Source organism: Callorhinchus milii, unplaced genomic scaffold, assembly GCF_018977255.1.
Source record: "Callorhinchus milii isolate IMCB2004 unplaced genomic scaffold, IMCB_Cmil_1.0 Scaffold8, whole genome shotgun sequence".
NCBI classification, from domain to species: domain Eukaryota; kingdom Metazoa; phylum Chordata; class Chondrichthyes; order Chimaeriformes; family Callorhinchidae; genus Callorhinchus; species Callorhinchus milii.
This window is the reverse complement of record NW_024704749.1, coordinates 21,790,984-21,815,775: the sequence shown is the minus strand read 5'-3', so window position 1 is coordinate 21,815,775 and position 24,792 is coordinate 21,790,984. Positions and strand designations below refer to the sequence as shown.

The 24,792-nt window shown below is 48.4% G+C and overlaps 1 protein-coding gene across 2 annotated transcripts; it reads left to right on the top strand.

The window, feature by feature from the left end:
• The first annotated feature begins 2,423 nt into the window (after positions 1-2,423).
• On the top strand, positions 2,424-23,678 carry LOC103184721 (gelsolin). 2 transcript variants are annotated; one of them, XM_042337457.1, is made up of 18 exons: positions 2,424-2,817; positions 11,133-11,334; positions 11,687-11,841; positions 12,136-12,297; positions 13,123-13,272; positions 14,255-14,341; positions 15,527-15,659; positions 16,094-16,182; positions 16,672-16,887; positions 17,188-17,321; positions 17,654-17,744; positions 18,199-18,228; positions 19,012-19,182; positions 20,202-20,376; positions 21,325-21,446; positions 21,961-22,038; positions 22,524-22,584; positions 23,298-23,678. In XM_042337457.1, the coding sequence occupies exons 2-18, from the start codon at positions 11,142-11,144 to the stop codon at positions 23,465-23,467; spliced, it is 2,217 nt and encodes a 738-aa protein (XP_042193391.1). In that variant the 5' UTR covers positions 2,424-2,817; positions 11,133-11,141; the 3' UTR covers positions 23,468-23,678. The 2 variants fall into 2 exon arrangements, with proteins under 2 accessions (XP_042193391.1, XP_042193392.1); XM_042337458.1 differs by lacking the exon at positions 18,199-18,228 and having other exon boundaries at positions 2,425-2,817.
• The last annotated feature ends 1,114 nt before the right edge of the window (positions 23,679-24,792 follow it).

Below are 24,792 nucleotides of genomic sequence, written 5' to 3'. Positions count from 1 at the left end.
ATGTTCCATGTTTAATAAACCTCTGCAATGAAAACCTTTCCTATACCATTTCCCTTGACTTCTTCCAGTGACAATCCTGAATCTGTTACTTATTCACTGGGAATCAAACCCAGGTTCTCTCGCTTGCAAGATAAGTGCTCTAACCATAACCTGCAGGGCTCCACTCCCCTCATAAACTTCTCTGTTCCAGTGGAAACAGACCCAACTGTTCCACTATGTTAATACAGTATGACTTAACTCCTCATCGTGACACTATTCGTAAAGAGAAGGAAGTTTCTCCCGGTTCCTGGCCAACAATCCCCTGGACAAAATTAGTCATTCATTGTGTGGTTTCTTGAGTGACGTTACTGTGCACAAATTTTCTCCTTCGTTCACCTACAAATAAACTGTCACTACACTTTATATTAAATGCTGCAAATTGCTTTGAAACATTTTGACATGATAAGACACTGTAAGAAATGCAATGATTATTGATACTATAATTTGTGTGTGTGTGTGTGTGTGTATGTGTGTGTGCTCACAGGCAAGAGGAACATAGACCACAATAATAATGAGCTGCAAGCATTTCCTGATGTAGGTATTATTATATTCTGGTGAATAACACACTTCCTGTTTGAGTCATCTGAGGATTTACATCCTTGGGTCTCTGGGAAAGGATGTACTGTAAAATCTGAGCTCCAGGAGAGACATCAGGAGATCTCCATCCTGTGGCCTTGTCTTGAATAACATTTGCAGAGAAAATACATTCTCAAATAAAACATACTCACCCACCCCACCCACCCCCCCCAACCCCCACCAAAAAAGTTCAAGTCTTAGCCCCCAAATACTCTTGATCTGAGAAGCGTATTCCTCCTCCTGTTGTTTACGTTGAGCCTTAAGATCGTGACATTTTGCCCGCAAAATACAGTCAATTCGCTTTAAAGTATATCCTGTGAAGCGCATTGAGACGGCTCAACGACCTGATAAGGCGCTGTATCAAATGAAAGGAATAGTATTATTATTTCGCCGGCGAGAGAGCACTCAGCCGCTCACTGTAATAGTTTTGTGTTTGTAAATAATTCCTGTAGTTTGTTTAATTACAGGATTCTGACATCCACTTGGAAATGTTAGCAATTAGGAAGCCCGGGTGTGAGCAGAGAGAGTCTCAGCGACTTGTTCCAGTAAATTCCTAATTAATTTCACAGAAAACATGCAGTTAGAAGGATAAATTGGACGTCTACGTGTCCCTGTGCATGTTCCACGTTGAGTGCCACGCCCTTAGCGTTAGCCCTGTTTGAAAGAATTGAATCACTTATTAAGGGAGTGAAAAATTTTCCCCTAAAAAAAATAAAAATAAGGATCAAAGAAAAAAGATGATTTATTTTGGGTTGACGTTCATCACAATCTAGCAATGTGGATGGTGGCAAGATTTATTGCAACCCCATAAATTCTGTAAGACATAAATAAATAAGATCTGTGCAACAATGACTTTTGATTCATGCAACACTAGATTTTAATACAGCATTTGAGTAACAATGAGCATTTCTCCCTTTATTTTGCAACTTTAATTATCTGGATGATTCAATCCCAGAGACTGCACTAACTTGTGCTTAAAACAGGGGGTGTGGGTGGTGGTGGTGGGGGTTTCGATGAATGAATGTTGCAATTAAACACCATATTTAACTATTAAGTTACGTTCCTCTAACACTCAGCTTTGTGGCACTTAGAGAGAGTAACACTGGGCTCCAGTGAAAGACACAGATTAGTTTGAATCACATCCTGTGTGAAAGTTGCCCAGTTCCAGTGTAGATGCTCTGTCTGGTCTTCTGCAGAAAATAATGTAGAAACCTCCCATCCAGTGTTTGTTTCCCCCACATCACCCCATCACCCCCCATCACCCTATCACCCCCATCACCCCATAACACCCATAACACCCATCACCCCATCACCCCCATCACACCCCTATCACCCACATCACCCCCATCACCCCCAATCACCCCAATCACCCCATCACCCACATCACCCCCAATCACCACATCACTCCCAATCACCCCTATCACCCCATCACACCAATCACCCCATCACCCCCCATCACCCCTATCACCCCATCACACCAATCACCCCATCACCCCCATCACCCCTATCACCCCATCACACCAATCACCCCATCACACCCCTATCACCCCATCACCCCACATCACCCCATCACCCCCCCATCACCCCAATCACCCCTATCACCCCATCACCCCCATCACCCATCACCCCCCATCACCCCAATCACCCCACATCACCCCATCACACCCCTATCACCCCATCACCCCCCCATCACCCCCCCATCACCCCAATCACCCCCAATCACCCCCCATCACCCCCATCTCTCTCTCCATCTCTCTGCCCCCTTTAAATCTCCCCATTTAAAGCGGGGGGGTTGACAGTTGACAGTGCAACCGAGTGGCCGGAGCTGCCGGACGGACACATTGAAGAAGACGCCTTTCGATGCTGATTACCAAAAACGTGTCCGTCTGAGAGGCTCTGAAGGAAAGAAAGCAGCAACGAGTGTCACCCGGACATTTGCGGGTGGATGCGGTTTGCGCTGCGCTGCGCTCTGCAGCGCCCTCACACTGTGCATTTTCACCGTTAAATTCCACGATAGGTCAGAGCTGAATCAGAGGGAGAGAAAGAGAGAGAGAGAGGGTGTGACACACTGGAGGTTATATTGGTGACCCAACTAACTATTTGGCACAGACTTGTCCTGTCCTCTCCTTCTCTCTCTCTCTCTCTCTCTCTCTCTATCTGTGGGTCTCCACTTCTGTGCATCAGTGAGAATTTTTATTTCAGGTAAGTGACAATCCTCTGCATTTCTTTTGTCTCTTCCCTTTCTCTCTTATTTCTTCCCCTTATTCTCTCCCCCCCCCCAACCCCCCCTCCCACCCCCCACCACCCCCTCCTCCTCCTCCTCCTCCACCCCTCTTTTCCTCCATCCTTCCACAATCCTCCTCCTCCTCCTCCTCATCTCCTAACCTTTTCGAGTTGACCAGATTTTCTGCTGAACAGAAATATTCCTGCAAATCTGCGTGAAAACAGGCGAGGAGATGAATGGGGGGGGGTTTGTGCAACTGCAGGGGGTGTCCTGTGGGCGAACTGGGGAATGTTTGAGCCTTTTTCGTTGCAATCCGATATATATAATATATATGTACAATATATATATAATATATGTCTATATGTGTGTGTGAGTGAGTGTGTGAGTGAGTGTGTGAGCAAACACAATCTCTCTTGTGCTCACAACTTTTATTTCGACCAAGTAAAAGCAGAGGTATTTGCCCCTCAATCCCCCCCCCCCCCCCAAAAAAAAACGTACTGCTTCATCTGTGATTTATGATATTTCAGAGATTATTTATGCTGCACTCTCTCTCTCTCTCTCTCTCTCTCTCCCCCGATGTGGTCGTGCAGTGCAGTGTGTGAGCTGCAACAACTGATGCTTTTTGGAGTCTCTCTCTCTCTCTCTCCTTTGCAACTTCCATCCCAAAAAGAACTGCGTGCGTTGGGTTTTAAAGAATAAAACCCCATCTCTGCAGTCGTTCCCCCCCCCAGTGGGGAAAAAAAAAGGGCGTTCACCACTCTTCCCATTTAAGCTTCACATCACATCACATCACATCTTCCCCCAAAACTCTCAGAGAGACTTTTCTGCATTTTTTTTTCCCCAAAAAAATTTTTTAAAAAAAACCTCTCAGGTTTTGCATTAATCGCTTTGAAGAACTCACAGGAACGCTTTTGCCCTAAAATTGGGAGATTTGCTTCCAAACTTTGGGAAGTTAATGCTGTTGTTGGGAGTCTTATCAAAGTGGTCTGTGGGGAGATGAGTCATTTGAAATAGCTGCTGTGGTGACTAACACAGTCACAGTTGTGTACCATAACATTTTTACAGATTTTGTTTTTTCCATTTCAGAATCATCCCTTTTGCTGTTGTGGCTTTAGATCTGTCCTTAACTTAAGAACATTCTGGGGTTTAAATTCTCACCGGAGAAGCATTTTGTTTTAACTCGATGTGATTTTAGAATAAGGTACAATAAAATCAAAATAATATTGTAATCTTTGCAATTGATATAAGGCCTTATCGTGTCGTTGAGATGAATCAAAGCGCTTCACAGAATGTATGGTGGAGTGACTGTTTATTTTGTGGGCGAAAGGCGGCAGCCATTTGCACACAGCCATGTCCCACAAACAGCTGTGGATTGAGTGACTCAATTTGCTTTTAGAGGGGTTATTGTTTTGTGGATGATTTTGTGCGTGAAAAGTGACTTCACACTTGGTCAGTTCTAAACCTAAAGGCTCGTGCAGTAATATAAACGTGAATTAAATGTAATGCCTCTGACACTGAACTTTGCAACGTGGAAATAAATTCCTTTTTGAGGTATCATCACAGCTGCCGAGCCTTAAAAATATTGAATATTTTAACAGCAAACAGACTCCAGGTGCAGCAGATGAATGCTCTACTGTTTATACTGTACACAGCGCATACATCACAGTAATTCCTGGGAAGTGCTTTGAGATGTTTTAATCTGATAAGGTGATGTATCAAATGCATTGCCTTTAGGTTTAGTTATTTGACTTGTCAGCTTGTTGTTTCAGTTGGTTGCGCTCCTGCCTCTTGAGTCAGAAGTTTGTGGGTTCCAGTGCCATGTTGGGACTTTGAACGCCCGTCTACTCGAGGCTGATAATCCAGTGCAGTGCTGTGGGGAGAGCTCATTGTTGGAGCTGTGGTATTACGGCGGAGGTGTTAAAATTTGGAGGCCTGTGGCATAGTGGTTAGCACGCTCGTCTTGCAAGTGAGAGGACCCGGGTTCGATTCTCGGGTGGGGCAAAACCTCAGCAAGCTGCCTTACTCCGCATGCCTCTGTTTATCTAGCAATAAGTAGGCACTTGATTGTTAGTTGGTTGGTGGATTGTTTCTGGGGTATTAATCCCTTCCAAAAAATAATAATAATTTGGTCACTCAATCCACGACTGATTGTGGGGCACTGCTGTATGCAATTGGCTGTTACGTTTTGCTAACAAAATACACAGTCAATTCACTTTACAGTGCATTCTGTGAAGCGCTTTGAGACGTCTCAGCGATGTGATAAGGCGCTACATCAAATGCAAGGATTATTTATTTACGGATTACCAAGGATGATTAGATGGGTTGTAAATTCCTGGCATTTAGTTATCAGATAAACTTATCACTGGTTACCATTAAACATCTTTTTTTAAAAAAAGTTGTAATGAGATGCTGATTTCTACCTGTGCTGTGTGGCGGTTCTGATTGGAACTGAACATTATTTTCCATCTTGCAATTGATATAGTGGCAAAAATGGCATAATGACAAAACCACAGCAATATATGTGGCAATTGAGAAGTGCAGAAGCAGAAGTTTTTTTTTAACTCTCTCTCTCTCTCTCAGGAAGGCATTCTGCTAGAGTTTATTGTCTACCAGCCCGTTTAAACCACCAACAACAACTTGCATTTATACAGTGCTCCTCGAGCAGGGTAGAGTCCCAGAGCATTTGACAGTGGCGAGCCACAATGCTGAGCTGGGGGAAGGGGACTGTAGGCAGGGTCGAACAGGAAGGTCTTCAGGGGTGACCTGATCATAGGGAAGGAGGGGGCAAGGCGAAGGGATAGAGGAAGAGCGTTCCAGAGTTTTGAGGCATAACGGTTGAAAGCGTGGCCACCGATGGTGGAATGGAAGGCGCGACCACTGCAAACTCGAGGGGCAAGAGTGGTAACGACACAAATAGTAAAAACAAAATCCTTACTTTTGACGCATCACCTTATCACATCAATAAGACATCTCAAAGCGTCTCACAGGATTCACTGTAACGTCGGCACTGGGAGCAACACAGCAAAGCATTCATCATCAGCAGAACTCTCAGCTGATCTCTCAGCTGAAGACGAAAATGTTTTTTTGGGGGGGGAGAAAAATTGGGAGATCAGATTAGTGAAGTTAAAACTCCTCTAACTGCCTTGGGCTATAACTTCCTCTGTTATGGAGCACATTCCCCTTTTCATTACTCATGTCGTGAAGCCACAGTGACTCATGTTACCCTATGTATTGGCAGCCACACCCTGTGCCTCAGCCAGAGATCATTCTTACATGGAAGGAGGCCATTCAGCCACTCTAAGCCTGTTCTGTCATTCTATAAGATCATGGCTGATCTGTACCTCAAGTCCAATTACCCGCCCTTTGCCCCGTATCCTTTAATACCCTGACCTAACAAATGTCTATCCACCTCAGTCTTGAAGATGTGAATGGATCCAGCATTCACAGCCTTATGGGGGAGAGAGTTCCAGATTTCTACTATCCTTTGGGTGAAAAACTGCTTCCTAATTTCACTCCTAAATGGGCTAGCTCTAATTTTAAGATGATGCCCCCTTGTTCTGGCTTCCAACACCAGAAGAAATAGCTTCTCTGTATCTACCCTATCAAATCCCTTTATTATTTTAAACACCTCAATCAGAACACCCCTCAACCTCCTAAATTCTTCCAGGGTGAGTGTAGACAAACCACACAGTGCCTGTGCGAGAGTAAGTGACGCTTTGGTACATACCTCAATCGTACAAGAACTTGCATTTACACATGCATTGCGTGTGTATGATCCAACGGGTTGTTGGATAGGAATTGGAAGAAGAAATCCAGGTTGCATTTCGCTTGTCCTTTCTCTCTCCCTCCAGAATATACCTCCACTGTTACATAGCAGCCTATGCCTATGGTTCGATCCCAGGTGGGGCGAAACCGTAGGCAAGTTTGCTTACTCCACACGCATCTGTTAACTGAGCAGTCCAATCCAATCCAATACAAAATTACATTTGTATAGCGCCTTTCACATTGGGTGGATGTCACAAGGATTTGGACCCAAGCTGGTGGAGTGGGGGGCGGGGGGTGAGGGTTGGGATCAAGGACGGTCTTGAGAAAGCAAGTAGGAACTTGGTTGCTAGTCGATTGCCACATCTCTTTCCTGTGGTAATAATCCCTCNAAAAAAATTGGTCCCTCACTCCATGACTGTTTGTGGGACACTGGTGTTTCGCCCACAAATACAGTCAATTCACTTTACAGTATATTCCGTGAAGCACTTCGAGAAAGGTCTCAACGATGTGGTAGTGCACTGTATCAAATGCGATGATGATGATTATTATTATTAAGCCTGATTGAGCCTGGAACCATCTCTCTCTGTCAGCCACCATCTTTCATCGTTTTCTTTCCCTGCTTGGCCTCTGCTGCCGCGTTTGTCGAGCGCAAGTTTGAGAAGTTTACGTAAAGGCTCTGCATAAATGCAAATTGTTATACAGTTGAGCAATGATTTGTATACCAAATTGCTCAGGCCTACTTCAGAGTACAGGGGGGGGAAAAATCGTAGGAAAAAATGTGCGGTATCTGGTTTTCTTTCCATATCAGGATTGGTTGAAATGCATAAATTGATGTGTATCTCACTTCTGGCTTCAAACCCTTGGTTCAAAGCCATGTGGTTTTTGAATTCTTCCATGGAATATTTGACATATTTGGACAAATCCTGACTGTTGCATGTGGCCTCAGGCTGGAGTTCACTAACTGTCTGAGCGATTGTTATAACTTCCTCAGCATTTAACATGAATTCCCCTTTTCAAACTTCCTCCCTCTGCAGCTTCCACTGTAACTCTCAGGAATTGGGGAACAATCCGGATGGGTTCAGACATTGCCTTTAATTAGATTTCCCGTTCACCTGTTGTGGCGGTGGGGTGTGGGGGTGGGAAGGGACGAGTTGCAGTGTTTTTAGTATGTAGTTTGCTTCAGTCAGTCCATATCCTCATTGCTTCTGGGTCTGATGTTTGTTTGCCACCTCGAGACCTAGCTCAAGGCCCTGGTTGACTCTCTTTGGTTGGCCAAAACAATTAATTCATATTCTCTCGATTTATGGCATGAATCGATCCTATTCTGTTATTTCTACCATTATTTTGGTGTCCAACCAAAAAGGCTGTTCACAGCTGCGCACAACTGGGTCAAGCTAATCGGCTGCTGTGCACAATTGGCTGCCAGGTTTCGCCCACAAAATACACAGTCGCTCCACTTGACAGTACATTCTGTGAAGCACTTTGAGACGTCTCAACGATGTGATAAGGTAAGGCTGTATCTGATGCAAGGATTACTACAAGATAAGGTCTGGTCTCCTCGTTCGGGCAGCTTTTCAAGTCCATTACTCTAAAAGAGATGGGGAAAATGATGTGAATAACTTAATTCCTCACCAGTTGGTGCTTGCGATAGAGAGAGAGAGGCTTATGTCTCCTGTTTTGTGCAGTTTATGCAGTAAATAAGCAGGACACACCTAATGTCACTCTGATCTGCTCTTGTTGATCTGGACCCAGTGGGACTAAGCACAACCTCCCTCCTTGGGGAGGGAGGACATTAAAGGTTTGAAAACAACATAACAAGGATTTTTTTTATTATTTTTTATTTATTTAATTTCCCCTCTCTTCCCCCACCCCCACGCCACTTCATTTGATCCCAGAGCAACCCGGAGCTTGTCTGGGTAAGCGGTGTAACGTGTGGCAGTGTTTGTTGGCAGTGCAGTGCTTGATGTTGATCTGACTGCTCTGTGCAGGGCTTTCTCTCTCTCTCTCTCTCTCTCTCGCTTCCTGTCTCTTTCTCTCTCTCCAGCAAATGGATCACTGGTTCCTGTCAGCACGCCAGCCATTCCTCTAATCCCTTTCCGAAATTAGACTGTGGCGACGGCTTGCAGATGGCAGGTGGTTGTGACCACACGGTCGATCTGAGAATGTGAAGCCATTGGCCTGGGCTGGAAGTGCTCTGAGACTCTACCCTGCAGTGAAGGGCGCTATCTAAGTGCAAGTTGTTGTTGTTATTGCTGTAGAGTTCTGGCTTGAAGTCTGCCCTGAAAACACTTCCACTGCAATGTCTTTGAAACAGCGATGAGGGTGAAGTGAGGGACCAATTTTACAATTTTAAAAAAAAATTCTTGCATTTGATATTGCGCCTTATCACGTCTTCGAGACGAGCTTTGCAGTGAATTGACTGTATATTTTGTGAGTGACTGTATTTATTTGGGGGATTGTCAGCCAGGGAGACCAAGAGAAACTCTCTTCTCTTTTCAAACAATGACGTGGCATCTGTAATGTCCGGAACAGACGAGAACTCGGTTTAATATCTCATCCGAAGGAAGGCTCGTCTGGCAATGCTGCCCCCCCCTCTCCCCCACGTCCCCCCCTGTTCCCAGCACTGCATTGCAGTGTCAGCCTAGGCGTGTGAGGTCAGGTCTGGCTCTGAGGCGAGAGTTATACCCAACAGAGCCGAGCTGAATTGAGCCATTGTTTTTCAGGCAGCTGGCCAGGTGAGGAAGGGGTTAAGTAAGACAGGCTTCCACAAACCTCGGAGAGAGAAAAAAAATCAACACACAAGCTCTGCATTGCACCGCAAGCAGTCACTGGAGTTTACGAACATCTTATTTCAAGTTTAGCTCAATCGCCTTCAGCGATGATCTCAAGAGGGTGTGAGTGAGTCAGTGAGTGAGTCAGTGAATGTGATCTCCCAGGAAAATCCATGATCCTGTTTCCCAAAACCTGTTAGACAACCCGTCGATGGTAACTGGGTAAATGGTGCAAACCTTACCAGGCTCCTCCCTGGAGGCCACCTCAATCACCTGTTGGGACTTGTGGCTTGTCAGCGTTCGCTTCCACTTTTTGTGATTCCTTCTCTGTTCTTTTCAAGGGGTTGATAATGAGCTCGACTTTCACTTTGGGGTAGAAACCGGAGCCCCAGGTGTTCTTAATGTGTCTCTGCTTCTTCCCTTGCTCTTTCAGCCCCCTGAAACCGCACCGTACAACCTATCCCCTTTACTGTGGTGTGCGTGGTCTCTTCCTTCTCTTTCTCCCCGCTCCCACCCCGCTCTCTCGCGCCACGCACACGCGTGCCTGCACTCAGAATCCGCCCCACCTTTGTTAAGTTGCTCAGACGGTAACCACCCCCAAAACACAGTCACTACACTTCACGGTATATCCCGCGAAGCGCTTTGAGACGTCCTCCCCACATGAAAGGAATGCAAGTTGTTTTTTTAAAATTCTACGTGAAGGGAGTTATTTTAACACCAGAGTTGTTGTTGTTGTACTTTGCCACTGTTACTTACGTGTTCTCTCCTCCGAGGGGAAGGGAAGGAGGAGGGAACGAGGTCGCTGTTGAGCCACTCGTGACTATCCAACCTGTAGCTTTGGGGAGAGCAACGAGAGAGAAATATTTGCTCCGTGTGTATGTGTGTGTATCCTCGATTCTGAAATCAAAAGCCCAGTAGCACATCTGCCCAACTCAGCCCCTCCGTGTTCCCAGTTGCGCACTGATCCAGATGTGAGGCTGGGTGGCGTGTGGGTGTGGGGGGCCAGAGAGAGTGAGAGAGCTTTTTCCACTCCCTAGTAAAGTGGGTCGTGGTAGCAATGCATGGCATCCTAATTCTGCACTTAAAAGCTTTTATTTTCTCTCTGCTATGAAAGCGCTGGAGAATTTGATAGGACGACGCAAGTCCTTTAAGCTTTTGATCCCGGCATCAATCCCTCAGATCACCGAACAGCACACCACAAACCCCCCCCCACTCCGCCAACCCAACCCCCGCCTGATCCTCTTCGCGGGGGGCGGGGGGAGTGGGGGAGATTTCAGCCATTCAGCCCCAACTCACAGTGGGGGCCAGGGGTATTAAAAAAAAAAGTCCTCGTGTTCAGCTCTTTAATAATAATCCTTGCATTTGATATAGTGCCTTATCATGTTATTGAGACGTTTCAAAGCGCTTCACAGAACTTACTGTAAAATGAAATTACTGTATTTTGTGGGCAAAACGCAGAAGCCAATTGCACACAGCAGCGTCCCACACACAAACAGTCAAGGATTGAGTGATTTTTTTGGCGGGGGGGGGAAAGGGATTATTACCCCTGGAAAGGGATCCATCAATCAACTAACAACCGGGTTCTTACTTACCGCTGGGTAAACAGAGGTGTGTGGAGTAAGGAAACTTGCCTAAGGTTTGGCCCTGCCCGGGAATCTAACCCGAGTCCTCTCGCTTGCGAGGCGAGTGCTCTAACCACTGAGCTACAAGACTCCACAAATATATGTAAAACTAAAACAAGGTATTTTGTGTGGCAGATTGTCAGAATGGTTTACCACCCTGAGTTCCAGGCGGCTGGCAAGCAGGCTGGCCTGCAGATCTGGAGGATTGAGAAGATGGACCTGGCTCCTGTGCCCAAAAACTTGCATGGAGACTTCTTCACAGGAGATGCCTATCTGGTGCTGAAGACCATCAAACAGAGGTCTGGCAGTCTGCAGTTTGATCTGCATTTCTGGCTGGGTGAGCACCGTCATTTGTTACCCTATTTCTCTCTTCACCCCCTCTCTTTCTTTCTCTCTCTCTGATTCCTTTTTTTTGAATGAAGGATTGAATGCTGCTTCTCAAGACCCTCCTCTTCCATCACGCCTTTAATCACTCTCCTAACCCCACCCTCCCTTGTCCTCCACCCCTCCTGATCCTAAACCCCTGCTCATCTCCAAACCCTCGACTGTGCAGTGCCTTGGGACATCCTCCCGACATGAAAGGCGCTGTGTAAATGTAATGTGTGTGGTTGTTGTTTGGTTTAAGCCAGCAGAGGGAGGGAGGGGCGATCTTTGCTGTAGTCGCAACTTGTCTCTGGTTGGCTGCGCAGGGAATGAGTGCTCCCAGGATGAGAGCGGATCTGCTGCCATCTTTGCCGTGCAGATGGATGACTACCTTGAGGGGAAGGCCATCCAGTACAGAGAGGTCCAGTCTCACGAGTCCAACGCCTTCCTGTCCAACTTCAAGTCTGGCATCAAGTACAAGGTAAAGGTTTGGTATTGACATGAGCGACAGTAAATCGTTTCAGTTTGTCATTAAAACCAGGTACCATTTTGGTCTTCGCTTTGGTTTGCAATGTGAAAAGACTCTCTTTTCTCTCTCTCTCTCTCTCTCTGGAAAACAGGGAAACTTGTAACATTGCTTTGTCCACAATTGTTGCTTCAGTGCCCCTATTGATGGATGCAATGTCTTAACCATCTGGGAGAAAGCTTGATGAGCTCTGCATCTGTTTCACTAAACCGTCGCCTTTTTCTGCATCTCCGCTTTGCTCTGTTACAGGCCGGGGGAATCGCGTCCGGGTTCACGCATGTGGTAACCAACGAGGTGGACGTCCAGAGGCTCTTCCACCTGAAGGGACGGCGAGTGGTCCGAGCGACTGAGGTCCTGTTAAGTTGGGACAGTTTCAACAAGGGCGACTGCTTCATTGTGGACCTGGGAGCTGTGAGTTCTGGACGTTGCTTCATAACTGACCAAATAGATCCCTGCTCCAGCGGTGCAGAATAACACAAGTATGAATGGGGTTTGTAGATCAATGAGAGAGAGAGAGAAGCGATTCTAAAACAGTACAGATGTGCACAAAACGATCGTTCATCAATTGGACTTCACTGAAAATTGCTCCAAATTTTATTTGGGCTCAAAGGTGTCGTCTAAGTCAGGGGGCGGGTCCAACTTTTCGACTGGCAAGAAACAGCGATATTTAATAAATAATACAAATATTTTTGTGTTTCCCTTCCATTTACGTATTATGTAGGGAACGGGAGGGCCAGATGAAATGGAGGGAATGGGTGTGGGGGGGCAGAATGAGACCGGTCCATGGGCCATCAGTTGGACTACCCTGATCTTTGTAACTAAACCCATGAACTAAACACTGTCCTGCCTCAGCAAACGTTTACAAGGCTCTTCAATTGGTGGTGACCATGTTAGCAGATGGCAGGTGTGTGTGTGTATCTTCTCTCTCTCTCTCTCTCGATGAACAGATCACTGACTGCCAAGTATCCTTTGAAAGGACCACTCCGTCCTCGTCAGCCAAGGAACGTTGAGGATCATTGAACCCTTCTGATGGATTGTCAGGAACGAGGCTTAGTGGCGCTAGCGTTTGTTAATTGGCGGGATATCAGATCGCCAGATTTACAAAGCGTCCGTCCGTGGGTCGGGAGGTTAAAACGCATGAGGCTGTGCCTGGGTTGTGTGTTGTGCGAGCGCTCTGAGACGCTACCCTGGGTGAAGGGCGCGAGGTAAATGCAAGTTGTTGTTGTTGTGCCTCAGGACATCTACCAGTGGTGCGGATCCCAGAGCAATCTGTTTGAAAAACTCAAGGCCACCCAAGTGGCCAAGCGTATCCGCGACGACGAGAGGAGTGGGCGAGCCAAGGTCCACGTGCTGGAGGAGGGGAGGGAGTCAGACAAGCTGGTGGAGGTGAGGCTCTTTACGTCATTGGGAGGCCCTCGTCCCAGGAACGCTCTCTTCATCCCCCTCCCGTGCCCACTCGCCCAGCGGTGGAGACTTTCTGGTCACTGTGCAAATTCCACCCACCCACCCACCCAGCGCCTCCTGTTTCTGGCTTAGTTGCCGCTTTTTGGAAGAGGCAGGTTTAGACCGCTCGCCTTCCTCCTGCTGTTTAGTGCAGTGAGAGGACCCGGGTTCGATTCCCAGGCAGGGCGAAACCTTAGGTAAGTTTCCTTACTCCACACGCCTCTGTTTACCTCGCAGCAAGAAGGAACCCGGTTGTTAGTCAATTGGCAGATCGCTTTCCAGGGGTAATAATCTCGGCCTTAAAAAAAATTCAATCAGTGACTGTTTTCGGGACACTGCTGTGTGCAATTAGCTGCTGCGCTTCGTCCACAAAATCCACAGTCAATCCACTTTGCAATACGTTCTGTGAAGCACTTTGAGACGTCTCAATGACATGATAAGACGCTATATCAAATGCAAGGATTAGTATTATTATTCTTTCCAATAAAAGATAGTTTTTATACAATTCACAGTGCTGGGTATGAACTGGTCAGTGGCATTAGCTCAAAGCACCCCAGGTTCAGAAGGCTCCCCATTGAGCAGATGGACAATGTTCGGGGTTCACATGGCTCTAGGTGCAGTCACATCCTGATAGCCCTGGTCTTAGTTTTATCCCTGTCCCTCAATGAGTCTTATTGGGGAACAAAGCCTGGATCAGGCGCCGCTCCTGCCTAAAGCAGGGAACGAGGGAGGGAAGAGACCAGTGGCGATCAGCAGGGAAAAGTGATTCATATTCAGTCAATGCCAGCACACCGTACAGTCACTACACTTTATAGTAACTCCTGTAAGGGACTTTGAGGTGTGCCAGGCACTCTATCGAATACAATCATTGTGATTATTACTGTCTGTTCCAGTCTTTGACCATAGATAACTCTTTCCCTTTCAGGTGCTGGGACCCAAACCCGACCTGCCTGACGGAACCAGTGACACCCAAGCGGATACGAGCAACAGAAAACTGGCCAAACTGTACAAGGTATCACCATCAGCTTTACTCTCCTAACAGTGCGGTAACTAGAACTCTGCCCTTCAAATCCCTGAATTGGTGCCAATTTCAAATGTTCCTCTCAAGTCTTGCCCAGGTAACTTAGAGAGTGGCTGTGTTGACGTGAGTTAGACATGAAGGGAACAACCCATTTATGCCTCAAAACTATTTTTCAAAGCAGATGTAAGGCTATGTAATCCTGGGAGATGCTAATCACAGGTGAGGTGGATCTACCTGGTAGTGGCCACAGGTGTGGTTCCACCCAGGTTCTCCCTGAGGTGCGATTAGTTGAGTAATTGTAACATGGGTGCACTGGAGATATTCCTAATTATGATGATCCACACCTAGGGTTTAGAAGCCCCACACCTTGTGCACGGTGACATAAGACACAGATGTAGGCCACTGGCATCCATTTGATTGAGATCATTTTCAAGCACTCTCCCGAATTTTATATCTTTCTCCTATCTTTCTTTTTCCCCCCCACCAATCCCCTTCGCTATCAAAAATCTATCCAATTTCCAATTGAAACAGCTGACAGTTACCTGCCTCTATTGCACCTCTCCGGGCAAACATTCCCCCACACCCCCACCTGTCCACCATCCTCTTCGCAGCACAAGTAGTTGATTCAAGGCTCTTTGTTTTATTATCCTGCTTGTCCCTCGTCCCCAAACGCGCCACCATCGGCAGCCGCACTTCGAGCTGCTACGCTCCAAAACTCTGGAATTCTCTCCCTCATCCGCCTTACTCCTCCATCCTTCCCCATGCTGACGGTCACCTCCTCCCTCCCCTGTCTTGGTGTCAGCCTCTGCTAATCTCAAGCGCTCCGAGACTCTGCCTCACCTGAAGGGCGCTATAAAAAGCAAGTTGTTTTTCTGCAGCTGAGTCTCTATACACCCCACCCACCCCCACCCCAAGTTGAGAACATAAACCGTGGTATATCGGGAGACAATGGAATGAATTCTGTATACAGTTTAGGAGTGACGTGCCCGTGTTGGTGGGAAGGATCGCGATGGCACAATCTTCACGCTTCTCTCCAGCTCTCCACCGCCGCCCCCCACCCTGACGATCCCAACCCCCAGCTCAGGTCCAAATCCCTGACTCTCCAGCGCCTTGGGACGTCTGTCCTCCCGACGTGAAAGGCGCTGTTTAAGTGTAATCTGTTGTTGTTGTTCTCAGGTATCCAACGCCTCTGGTAGCATCGAGACGACTGTCGTAGCTGAACAGAACCCGTTCCGCCAGGATCTGCTGGAGTCCGGGGACTGCTTCATCCTCGACCACGGCTCCAACGGAAAGATCTTCGTGTGGAAAGGTCGGGAGAGGCCACCAAATCGATTGGGTGTTGTGTGTGTGTTTTTTAAAAGAAATGTTAAGGAACTTAATAATAATTCTTGCATTTGATGCATATTTTTAAAAAAAAGGAAAAATGTCGAGGGCTATGAGGTAAGAACGAGGGAGTGGGACCAGTTGGGTAGCTCTGTCAAAGAGTTGGCACAGGCACGATAGGCCGAATGGCCTCTTTCTGTGCTGTGAAATTCTATGAAATCCGTAGCAGGAAGATGGTGGGGGTGAGAGCTTCACGAGGGATGAGACAAAATGGGCTGAAGGGGCCTTCATCCACCCAGCTTTTGTGTCGGAGAACATGACCCTCATTGGGGAGGGTGGGGTTGGGGTCTCTGCTACACTCGGTCCTAACCAGATTTCAAGCGCAAAGAGTCTGAACCTGTTTTCTCTTGGAATATCCAGGCAAAGACGCCAACAAGGAGGAACGCAAGGCGGCCCTGAAAAGCGCTGAAGCCTTCATTGGCCAAATGAACTATCCCAAACACACCCAGGTAAGTCAGACACCAACCTGGTTATAGTAATAATAATAATAATAATCCTTGCATTTGATATAGCGCCTTATCATGTCGTTGAGACGTCTCAAAGCGCTTTGTGGAATATACTGTAAAGCGGAGTGACTGTGTAGTTTGTGGGAGAAACGCGACAGCCAATTGCGCACAGAGTTCGTGGACTGAGGGACCGAATTGACATTGGCTGTTGGCATCCGACTCGATGTGTGGAGCTATGGAGGGGAACGATGGCCCGCAAAGTGCGGTCAAAGAGGTGACTATCATTGTAAAAGCTGGAATTGGCAGTTCAGACTGTCAGTCTGTTGGGACCCCATCATTGACTCTTGGAATCCTTCATTGATAAGATTTCAGGCATTTGTAAAATCCCGAGAGCCTGTAAAGCATGTCTTTGCTGGAGACGTTTTGCAACAGAAACGGCCATATTGCGCTCGCCGTTCTCCTTGAGCATTTGCGGTCTTGTTTCTCCTCCAGGTTCAGATCCTCCCTCAGACCGGGGAGACCCCGCTGTTCAAGCAGTTCTTCAAGAACTGGGTGGACCCGGACCAGACCCAGGGGATGGGGGTCGGCTACGTCACCGGGAGCATCGCCAAAATCGAGAAGGTGCCCTTCGACGCCTCGGTGCTGCACGAGTCCTCTGCCATGGCTGCCCAGCACGGCATGGTGGACAACGGATCTGGAGAGAAACAGGTCAGCCTCTGAGAGGGTCAGTGGTGGGGAGGGGGGAGATGGTGGTGGGAGGAGACAACAAACTGAATGAAAAGGGCAGGGAGCTCCCAGTTTGGGGGTTGGCGGAGGGTAGAGGTGGAGGGCGCATTAGACAGGAGTGTCTGTCTTTCCTGTTGTCGGGTCTCAACCCTAATTCTGCCTTTGACTTCGGGGGAAGTGGGTGGGGGGGTTGCTGGGGTGGGGGGAGGAGAGAAACTGGGTGGAATGTTTCTCTTGTGGAGGGGAAGAAAAAGAAATGTCATCTTTTGAAACCGTTTTCAGATCTGGCGGATCGAAGGCGGTGAGAAGGTGCCTGTGGACCCCAGTCTGTACGGGCAGTTCTACGGAGGAGACAGCTACATAATTCAGTACACGTACACCTTCTCCGGGAGACAGGGCCAAATCATATACAACTGGTAAGTCGAGAGAAAGAGAGTTCATTGAAATTCGGTGTGTCTCCCTGTGGATAATAATAATAATCCTTGCATTTGGTATAGTGCCTTATCACGTCGTTCAGACGTCTCAAAGCGCTTCACAGAATATACTGTAATTGACTGGATAATGTGTGGGCGAAACGCGGCAGCCAATTGCGCACAGCAGCGTCCCACAAACAGTGGTGAATTGAGTGACCAAATTATTATGATTTTATTTTTTTTGAAGGGATTAGTATCCCCGGAAAACCGAGTTGGGGATGGGGAGTGAAGGGGTAAAGAGTTGGTCGCTGGTCAGTGTGTCTCTTACGTTTCAGGCAAGGCAAAGATTCGTCGCAGGATGAAATCGGAACCGCTGCCATACTGACCGTTCAGCTGGACGACGAGCTCGGTGGTGGCCCCGTGCAGGTAATGGTCGATCGTGATCCCCGAGGTGATGACCGTGACCGGGAAATAAGCCGTCGCCTCCTCCGTCCCACCGACCCGCCTTCTGGCCAACGTCCAAACAAATCTCTTGCTTTTCCCACTTGATCGGAATGTTTGCCTGATAGCTTCCTGGTTCCTTTCTGGAATCTGACTGTGAGCCTATTACAATAATAATCGGAATGAATGAGTATTAATAATCATAATTAATAATAATGAATAATAATTCATCCTGAATAGCAATAATTAAGAGTAACTAATAGCAATAATTAAGAATAATGTTATGCAGTGTCTTTTTGCTTCAACATCAATGCCCTTCGATATGCACTGTAAAGATATACTGTAAAGGGGTGTGACTGTGTATTCACTGAGAGGTTGCGCAAGGCCATGAACCGCCAACGGCCATCAGGTTATCTGATCACTTGCTAAATCCCTACAGGTGCCTGGCCGCCGCAGTATTGTTAACCAGGTACCAGTGACTGTGTCCCCATCAGCCTGTCTGTTTTGAGTGCAGCCTGACACAGTAACCCCTCTGGTTTTTTTTTGCATTTCGTGGCAAGCCATGGTGCATGCTGAGCTCCCCTAACATCAACAAAACCAATACATGACACTTACACAGCGCTTTTCATGTCAGGAGGACGTCCCAAGACGCTGGACAGTCAGGGATCCACACACGAGCTGGTGGTTGGGATCAGGAGGGGTGGAGGGTGACCAGCAAGCCCAGGGGTGGGACAATCCTGTACACCACTGTACTGTGGGACGTTACCAGAGTTGTGCAGGCTGGAAAGCATGGGGTTTGTGTGCTACTGATTCGGCCTGAGTTTGATCCTAATACTGCTTACACTTATTATTATAATAATAATAATCCTTGCATTGATATAGTGCCTTGTCACATCATTGAGTCGCCTCAAATTGACTTTGTGTTTTGTGAATGAAACGCGGTAGCCAATTGTGCACAGCGATGTCGCTGATGGAATCACCAAATTATTATTATTAATAACCTGCCGGTCAATGGGATCAAATGCCCACTTAACATCAGACAGCTGCCTCATGTACGTGTGGATTAACACTGTGTTGTGTGGTGTGGCGCGTGTAGTGTGTTTGGGGCTCTCCTGCCTGGTGTCTTGACCAGCCCCGAGGGTAGGGACAGGTGCACTTCTACACCACTCTCTGCCGGTCGACCATCGCTCCCATCTCCTGCCAGAGTGCGATGATGGGTGGTGGTGATGGTCTTGGTGTTTTGCTGTCTCAGGTGCGTGTGGTGCAGGGCAAGGAGCCGGCTCACCTGATGAGCCTGTTTGAAGGGAAGCCCATGATCATTCACCAAGGTGGCACGTCGCGAGAGGGCGGCCAGACTGACGCTCCGGACACTCGCTTGTTCCAAGTGCGAGCCAGCAGCGCAGGTTCCACCCGGGCCGTGGAGGTGAGTAATTATTATTAATAATAATAATTAATAATAACAATAATTAATAATAATCCTCGCATTTGATCTAGCACCTCATCATAACGTCGAGACGTCTCAAAGCGCTTCACAGGATAAACTGTAAAGTGTAGCGACTGTATATTTTGTGGGCGAAAAGCAGCTGCCAATTGCACACAGCAGCGTCCCCAAAACAGCCGTGGATTGAGTGACCATAATAATATTATTATTATTATTGGTGGACGGGGGAGGGGGGAAGGATTATTAACCCGGAAAGCAATCCGGCAATCGACCGACAACTGGGTTCCTGCTTACAGCCGGGTAAACAGAAGCGTGCTGAGTAAGGAAACTTGGCTAAGGTTTTGCCCCATCAGGTTACGCGAACTCGGGTCCTCCCTCTCTCTCGCGAGGCGAGCTCTCCAACTACTTATACACGACGGGCTATTCTGAGCGACGTTCAGTGAACCCTTCCCCGAGTGAGGGGGCTCCCGGGATTTCGGGTGCATTTGACGACAGCGACTTGCATTTATATTAGCGGCGGGGAAACGTCCCCCAGCATTTAGCAGTGGCCTTTGCCTGTTAAGTGCCTTCAGGCTTGTGGAGCAGTACCTGTGTGTTTCCACTAGGTGTCGCTGGTGTCCACCTTCGGAGCGTGCTGATGAGTTGCCACATTTGCCTTAAGATACAACACAATGTACGATGGCATTTGCACAGCGCCTTTCGCGTCGGGAGGACGTCTCAAGGCCCTGGATGGTCAGGGACTTGGACCCGAGCCAGGAATTTGGGGCCGGGAGGGGTGGAGGGCAGGGAGGGTAGGGTAGGGGTAAGAGGGTTGGCCGAAGGTGGGTTCGAAGAAGGGGGGGTTCTCGAGACTTGCTTTGGAACATAATAATCCTTGCATTTGATGATGGAAAATTTAGCCCCGAGTTTGGGTTTTAATGCAAAGAGATTCCACCACGTGCTGCTTTACCTGTTTTTGTTTTTTATCCTCGTTCCCCCCCCCCCCCCCACCCCGCCCCCAGATTGATGCCGTCGCCTCCAACCTGAACTCAAACGATGCCTTTGTCCTAAAAACTCCCGATTGCTGCTTCCTGTGGGTCGGGCAGGGGGCCAACGACACAGAGAAACAAGGGGCTCAGCAGCTGCTGGAGATACTGGGGCTCAGCGGCTCCGAGATAGCGGAGGGTGGCGAGACAGGTGAGTGGCGCACGGGTTCCCTCCACGGCCTTACTCCTCCCTACCTCTGTGACCTCCTAACCCCCTAACAACCTGTCCACTCCCTTCCCTCACGGGCTCCAGCCTGCTTCACGTGCCCCACCCCACCGCTGGCGGGCCGGCCTTCAGCCTCTCTGCCCCCACCCTCTGGAACTCCATCCCACAGTCCCTCCACCTTGCCCCCTCCCTTCCCTCCTTCAACACCCAACAAAATTACATTTGTACAGTGCCTTTCACGTCCGGAGGAAGTCCCGAGCCCCTCCGCTTCGATTATCCCTTCGGTCACCCTCCTACCCCTACCCTCCTCGCCCTCTACCCCTCCTGATCCCAACCACCAGCTCTGGTACAGATCCCTGACTGTCCAGCGCCTTGGGATGTCCTCCTGACGCTGCTGCTATTTGGTCTGAAGGCTCGTTCGCGCTAGGGGCTGCTCAGCGTCCAAAGCCAATGCAAGTGTTGGGGGAACCCAGTCAGTCACCGTTTTGTGTGCTCTTGATCCATACTTGTAAGTTACCGTTGAAGTCCAGGCTTTCTGCCCCGACTGCTGATGTTTTTAAGGGAGAATTGGGAGGACGGTCTAGTTTCACCCCCCCCCCCCACCCAAACTCCCTCCCCCGCCCCCACCGAGTCCAATCAGACAGGTTTTGGAATAGTTCCTACCGGGTGTGGTATTGGGGAACTTAAAGGAGGTGGGGGGGAGGGAGAGGAAAGCGAGGGTAGAGTTCCACATCTGCTCCAGTGCATGATGTCAATGAGCTCTAGATAATGAGGACTTGTCCCCACTTCCCTCTCCTGCCTCTGAGATTCCCAGCTGCAGCCTCTTGCTCTCCATCTCCTTCCTGTGACAGCTCCAGGGGTCATTTCTTCCCACCCCACCCTGGCAGTGGATCATTTGTGCTTTACCCTGCTCTCTCTCTCTCTCGCTCGCAGATGACTTCTGGAATGTTCTGGGCGGGAAAGCTGACTATCGCACCTCTCGGAGGCTGAAGAACAAGATGGACACTCACCCTCCACGTCTCTTTGCCTGTTCCAACAAGATCGGCCGATTCACTGTGAGTCTGACCTCCTTGAACCATATAATAATAATACAAAAAAAAGTTGGTCAGAATCCAGCAGTTACCCCCCAACGCCCACTCTGGGCTCCTCCCCACCCCCCAAGCCTTGGCACTCGCCAACTGTGTCTAATACTCTCCAGAACTAGGTAAGCAGGTTGTGTCCCTCCGGAGAGAGAGAGAAAGAGAGATAGAGAGAGAGATAGAGAGCGCATTCCATTCCAACACTCTATCTTTGGGAGGGAAATCTCAGCTTGGTTTGGAGATTCTTAAGCATGGTTGTATTTCTGCATGTGTCAGACACCCGGCTGACCCCCCAAAATACATCATTTAATATTAATCCTTGTCTTTGATTCAGTGCCTTATCGTGTCGTCGCGACGTCTCAAATCGCTTCGTAGGATACTTATTCCTGTGTAGTGTAGTGACTGTTTTTATAGGCGAACTTGGCGCACAGTATAATCTTTAAAATGTAATTTTTAACCTCCTTTCCCTACTCAAAATGTCTTCCCCCAGATTGAGGAGGTGCCCGGCGACCTGACCCAGGATGATCTCGCCACCGATGATGTGATGCTTCTTGATACCTGGGACCAGGTGAGATCTCCCTCACCCGCCACCCACCCCATGTTGACTTTACTATACACCACACTGGGAGGGACGGGTGGCTTAGAGCAATGGTAAATGGGGAGGGAAAACCAAGGGTGGGTAGTGATTCATCAATCTGTGCCTTTCACGTCAGGAGGAAGGAAGTCATCACAAAGCGCTTCACAGGCTTTTCTGTTGGGTGGTGAAGTGTAGTAACTGTTTGTTTTTGACGGAGAATGCAGCAACCAGTTTACACACAGTAATATCCCACATTTGTAGTAATAATAATAATCCTTGCGCTTGATATAGCACCTTATCACGTCGTTGAGACGTCTCAAAGCGCTTCACAGGATACACTGTAAAGTGGATTGACTGTATATTTTGTGGGAGAAATGTACCTCCAGCATCTCAGCGCTCCACACCTCAACGAGGAACCTGAGTGGCAAAGTACAAGAGAGAATTCAAGAGTTCCGCTGACTTCCATCTCATTTCAGGTCTTTATCTGGGTTGGGAACGATGCGCAGGAGGAGGAAAAGGCGGAGGCGGCCACTTCTGGTAAGAGTCTGGATCGGTCGGCTTGAGTTTAACTGGTTTAGCTTTGACGCTTTCGACCCGTGTCTCCCTACCATCGGCGGTCGGGCCTTCAGCCTCTCTGCCCCCACCCTTTGGAACTCCATCCCACACGGTCCCTCTGCCTCGCCCCTCCCTTGCCTCCTTCAAGACCCGTCTCAAGACCCTTATCTTCGACCGCGCCTTCGGTCACCCACCTGCACTCGCTGTCCTCCACCCTTCCTGATCCCTGACCGTCCAGCGCCTTGGGACGTCCTCCTGACATGAAAGGCGTTGTACAAATGTAATTGGTGGTTGGCACTAACCCACCCACTCCCTGACCCAGGGCCCGAGGCTGTGAGATGCTTTTTTTTTAAAAAAAAATCTGCACTCGCCCAGCGATCGGGTCGACAATGGAGTTTCATCATTAAAGATCCCTGTCTGACCAAAGCTATTTCAGGGCCGTGTGTGGTGTAATATCTGACCATGAGGTGGGGAAACAGTGAGAGAGGTGTGGGATCAACAGGTTTGTTCACACCTGGTGCTCTCCGCAGTGGGGTGGGGAAGGAGAGAGAGAAGCAGAGATGGCAACACAGCAGGATGAGGAGTTGGGAGCCGGCGACTGAGCAGAGACTTGGGAGCAGGTGTTTGGTGCCAATTGACCTCGGTATTAAAGAGGCAATTTGGTAACTTTTTCTCTCTCATCGCTCAATCCGCAGCTAAAAGATACATCGAGACCGATCCTGCTAACCGGGACAGCAGAACACCCGTTGTGGCCATTAAGCAGGGCTTTGAGCCGCCCACATTCACGGGCTGGTTCCTGGGCTGGGACTACGACTACTGGAGTGTTGACCCGCTGCAGAGGGCCCTGGCTGAACTGGAGATGTAGGCGATCGCTTTCTGCCAACATCAGCACTTTTTGAATATGTTTTTGAGGGGTTGGGTGAGGGCGGGGGCGGAGGGGGGTGGTGGTGAACTCTGACCAGCGCCTCCCTACCCTACCACTGTAGCTGTGCAATAGAACTTGACTCTGCCACTGGCCATATACTCTGTGCTTCCACAAAGCTTTCTGTAATAAAGGTTGACATCCTAAAGCTGAATCTTTAGTCTGGTTCAGTTTTACTTGCCTTTTTTTGTGTGTGTGTGTCTGTATGTGGGTGTGTGCACCTCTGTGTGTGCGTGTGTGTGTGTGTGTGTGCGCACTCTTCACCAGGGGTACAGTTGAGGTTCATCTTTGCACCGAAATGTAAATGTATCCTGAAATGTTAAACCGAGGTGCCATCTGCCTGTTCAGGTGAAGGTTGAAGATCATGTGGTACTATTCACATTCAAGGGACTTTCTCTCTCTCTCTTTCTCTCTCTCACTCAGTGTCCTGGCCAGCAATCCCCGAGATAAAATCGGTCACGCACACCATGGCTGTTTGGTGGGATATTTCTGTGCACAAACTGGCTGCTGCATTTCGCCCACAAAATACACAGTCACTTTGGAGTATACGCTGTGAAGCGCTTTGAGACGTCTCAATGACGTGATAAGGTGCTGTTGTTAGGCGGTGGGTGGGTGGGGGACGTTTCTGGGAATCTCTGAACGCTCCCAGGGACCACTCTGCTGTCTGAACTCAGCTGCCCAGCCCTGTACTGTCTTGAGTTTGCTGCGTTGCACAGTCCTGAGTTTCTTGTAAACAAGTGAGCAGCTGATGGAAAATTCCTATCTTGGGAGGAAATACCAACAGCAGAGCAGCCCTCCAGGTCTCGGCTCTGTACTGTACTCTTTCGAATCTGAAAGGGGTTTCAGAGGGACGGGTGTTTCCTGGAGAATAATTAATTTTAATGGCTGCACGTTTCAGGCTTAATTGGTTGCAGGATTTTTTCCGTTTTAACGATAACTCACGAGATACACAAAGGTGGGGGGGTGGGGGTGAGATTTCCCTGGGGCGCTGTGGTAGCAAAGTGCTCCCTCTCCCGGATGAAACCACCCCTTGACACAGACATTCCCAATCCCAGGCTCTCACTGAGAAATCCCCCCCCCCCTCCCCCACCATATATATATGGAATATATCTACACACCACATGATTCATCAAAATACACTGTCAATTTGTTTTACAGTATATTCTGTGAAGCACTTTGGTTTTGAAGATGTGATAAGGTGCTATATCAAATGCAAAGGCTATCATTATTATATATAGTTTTACACCTCTGGAACTCTCTCCCGAACC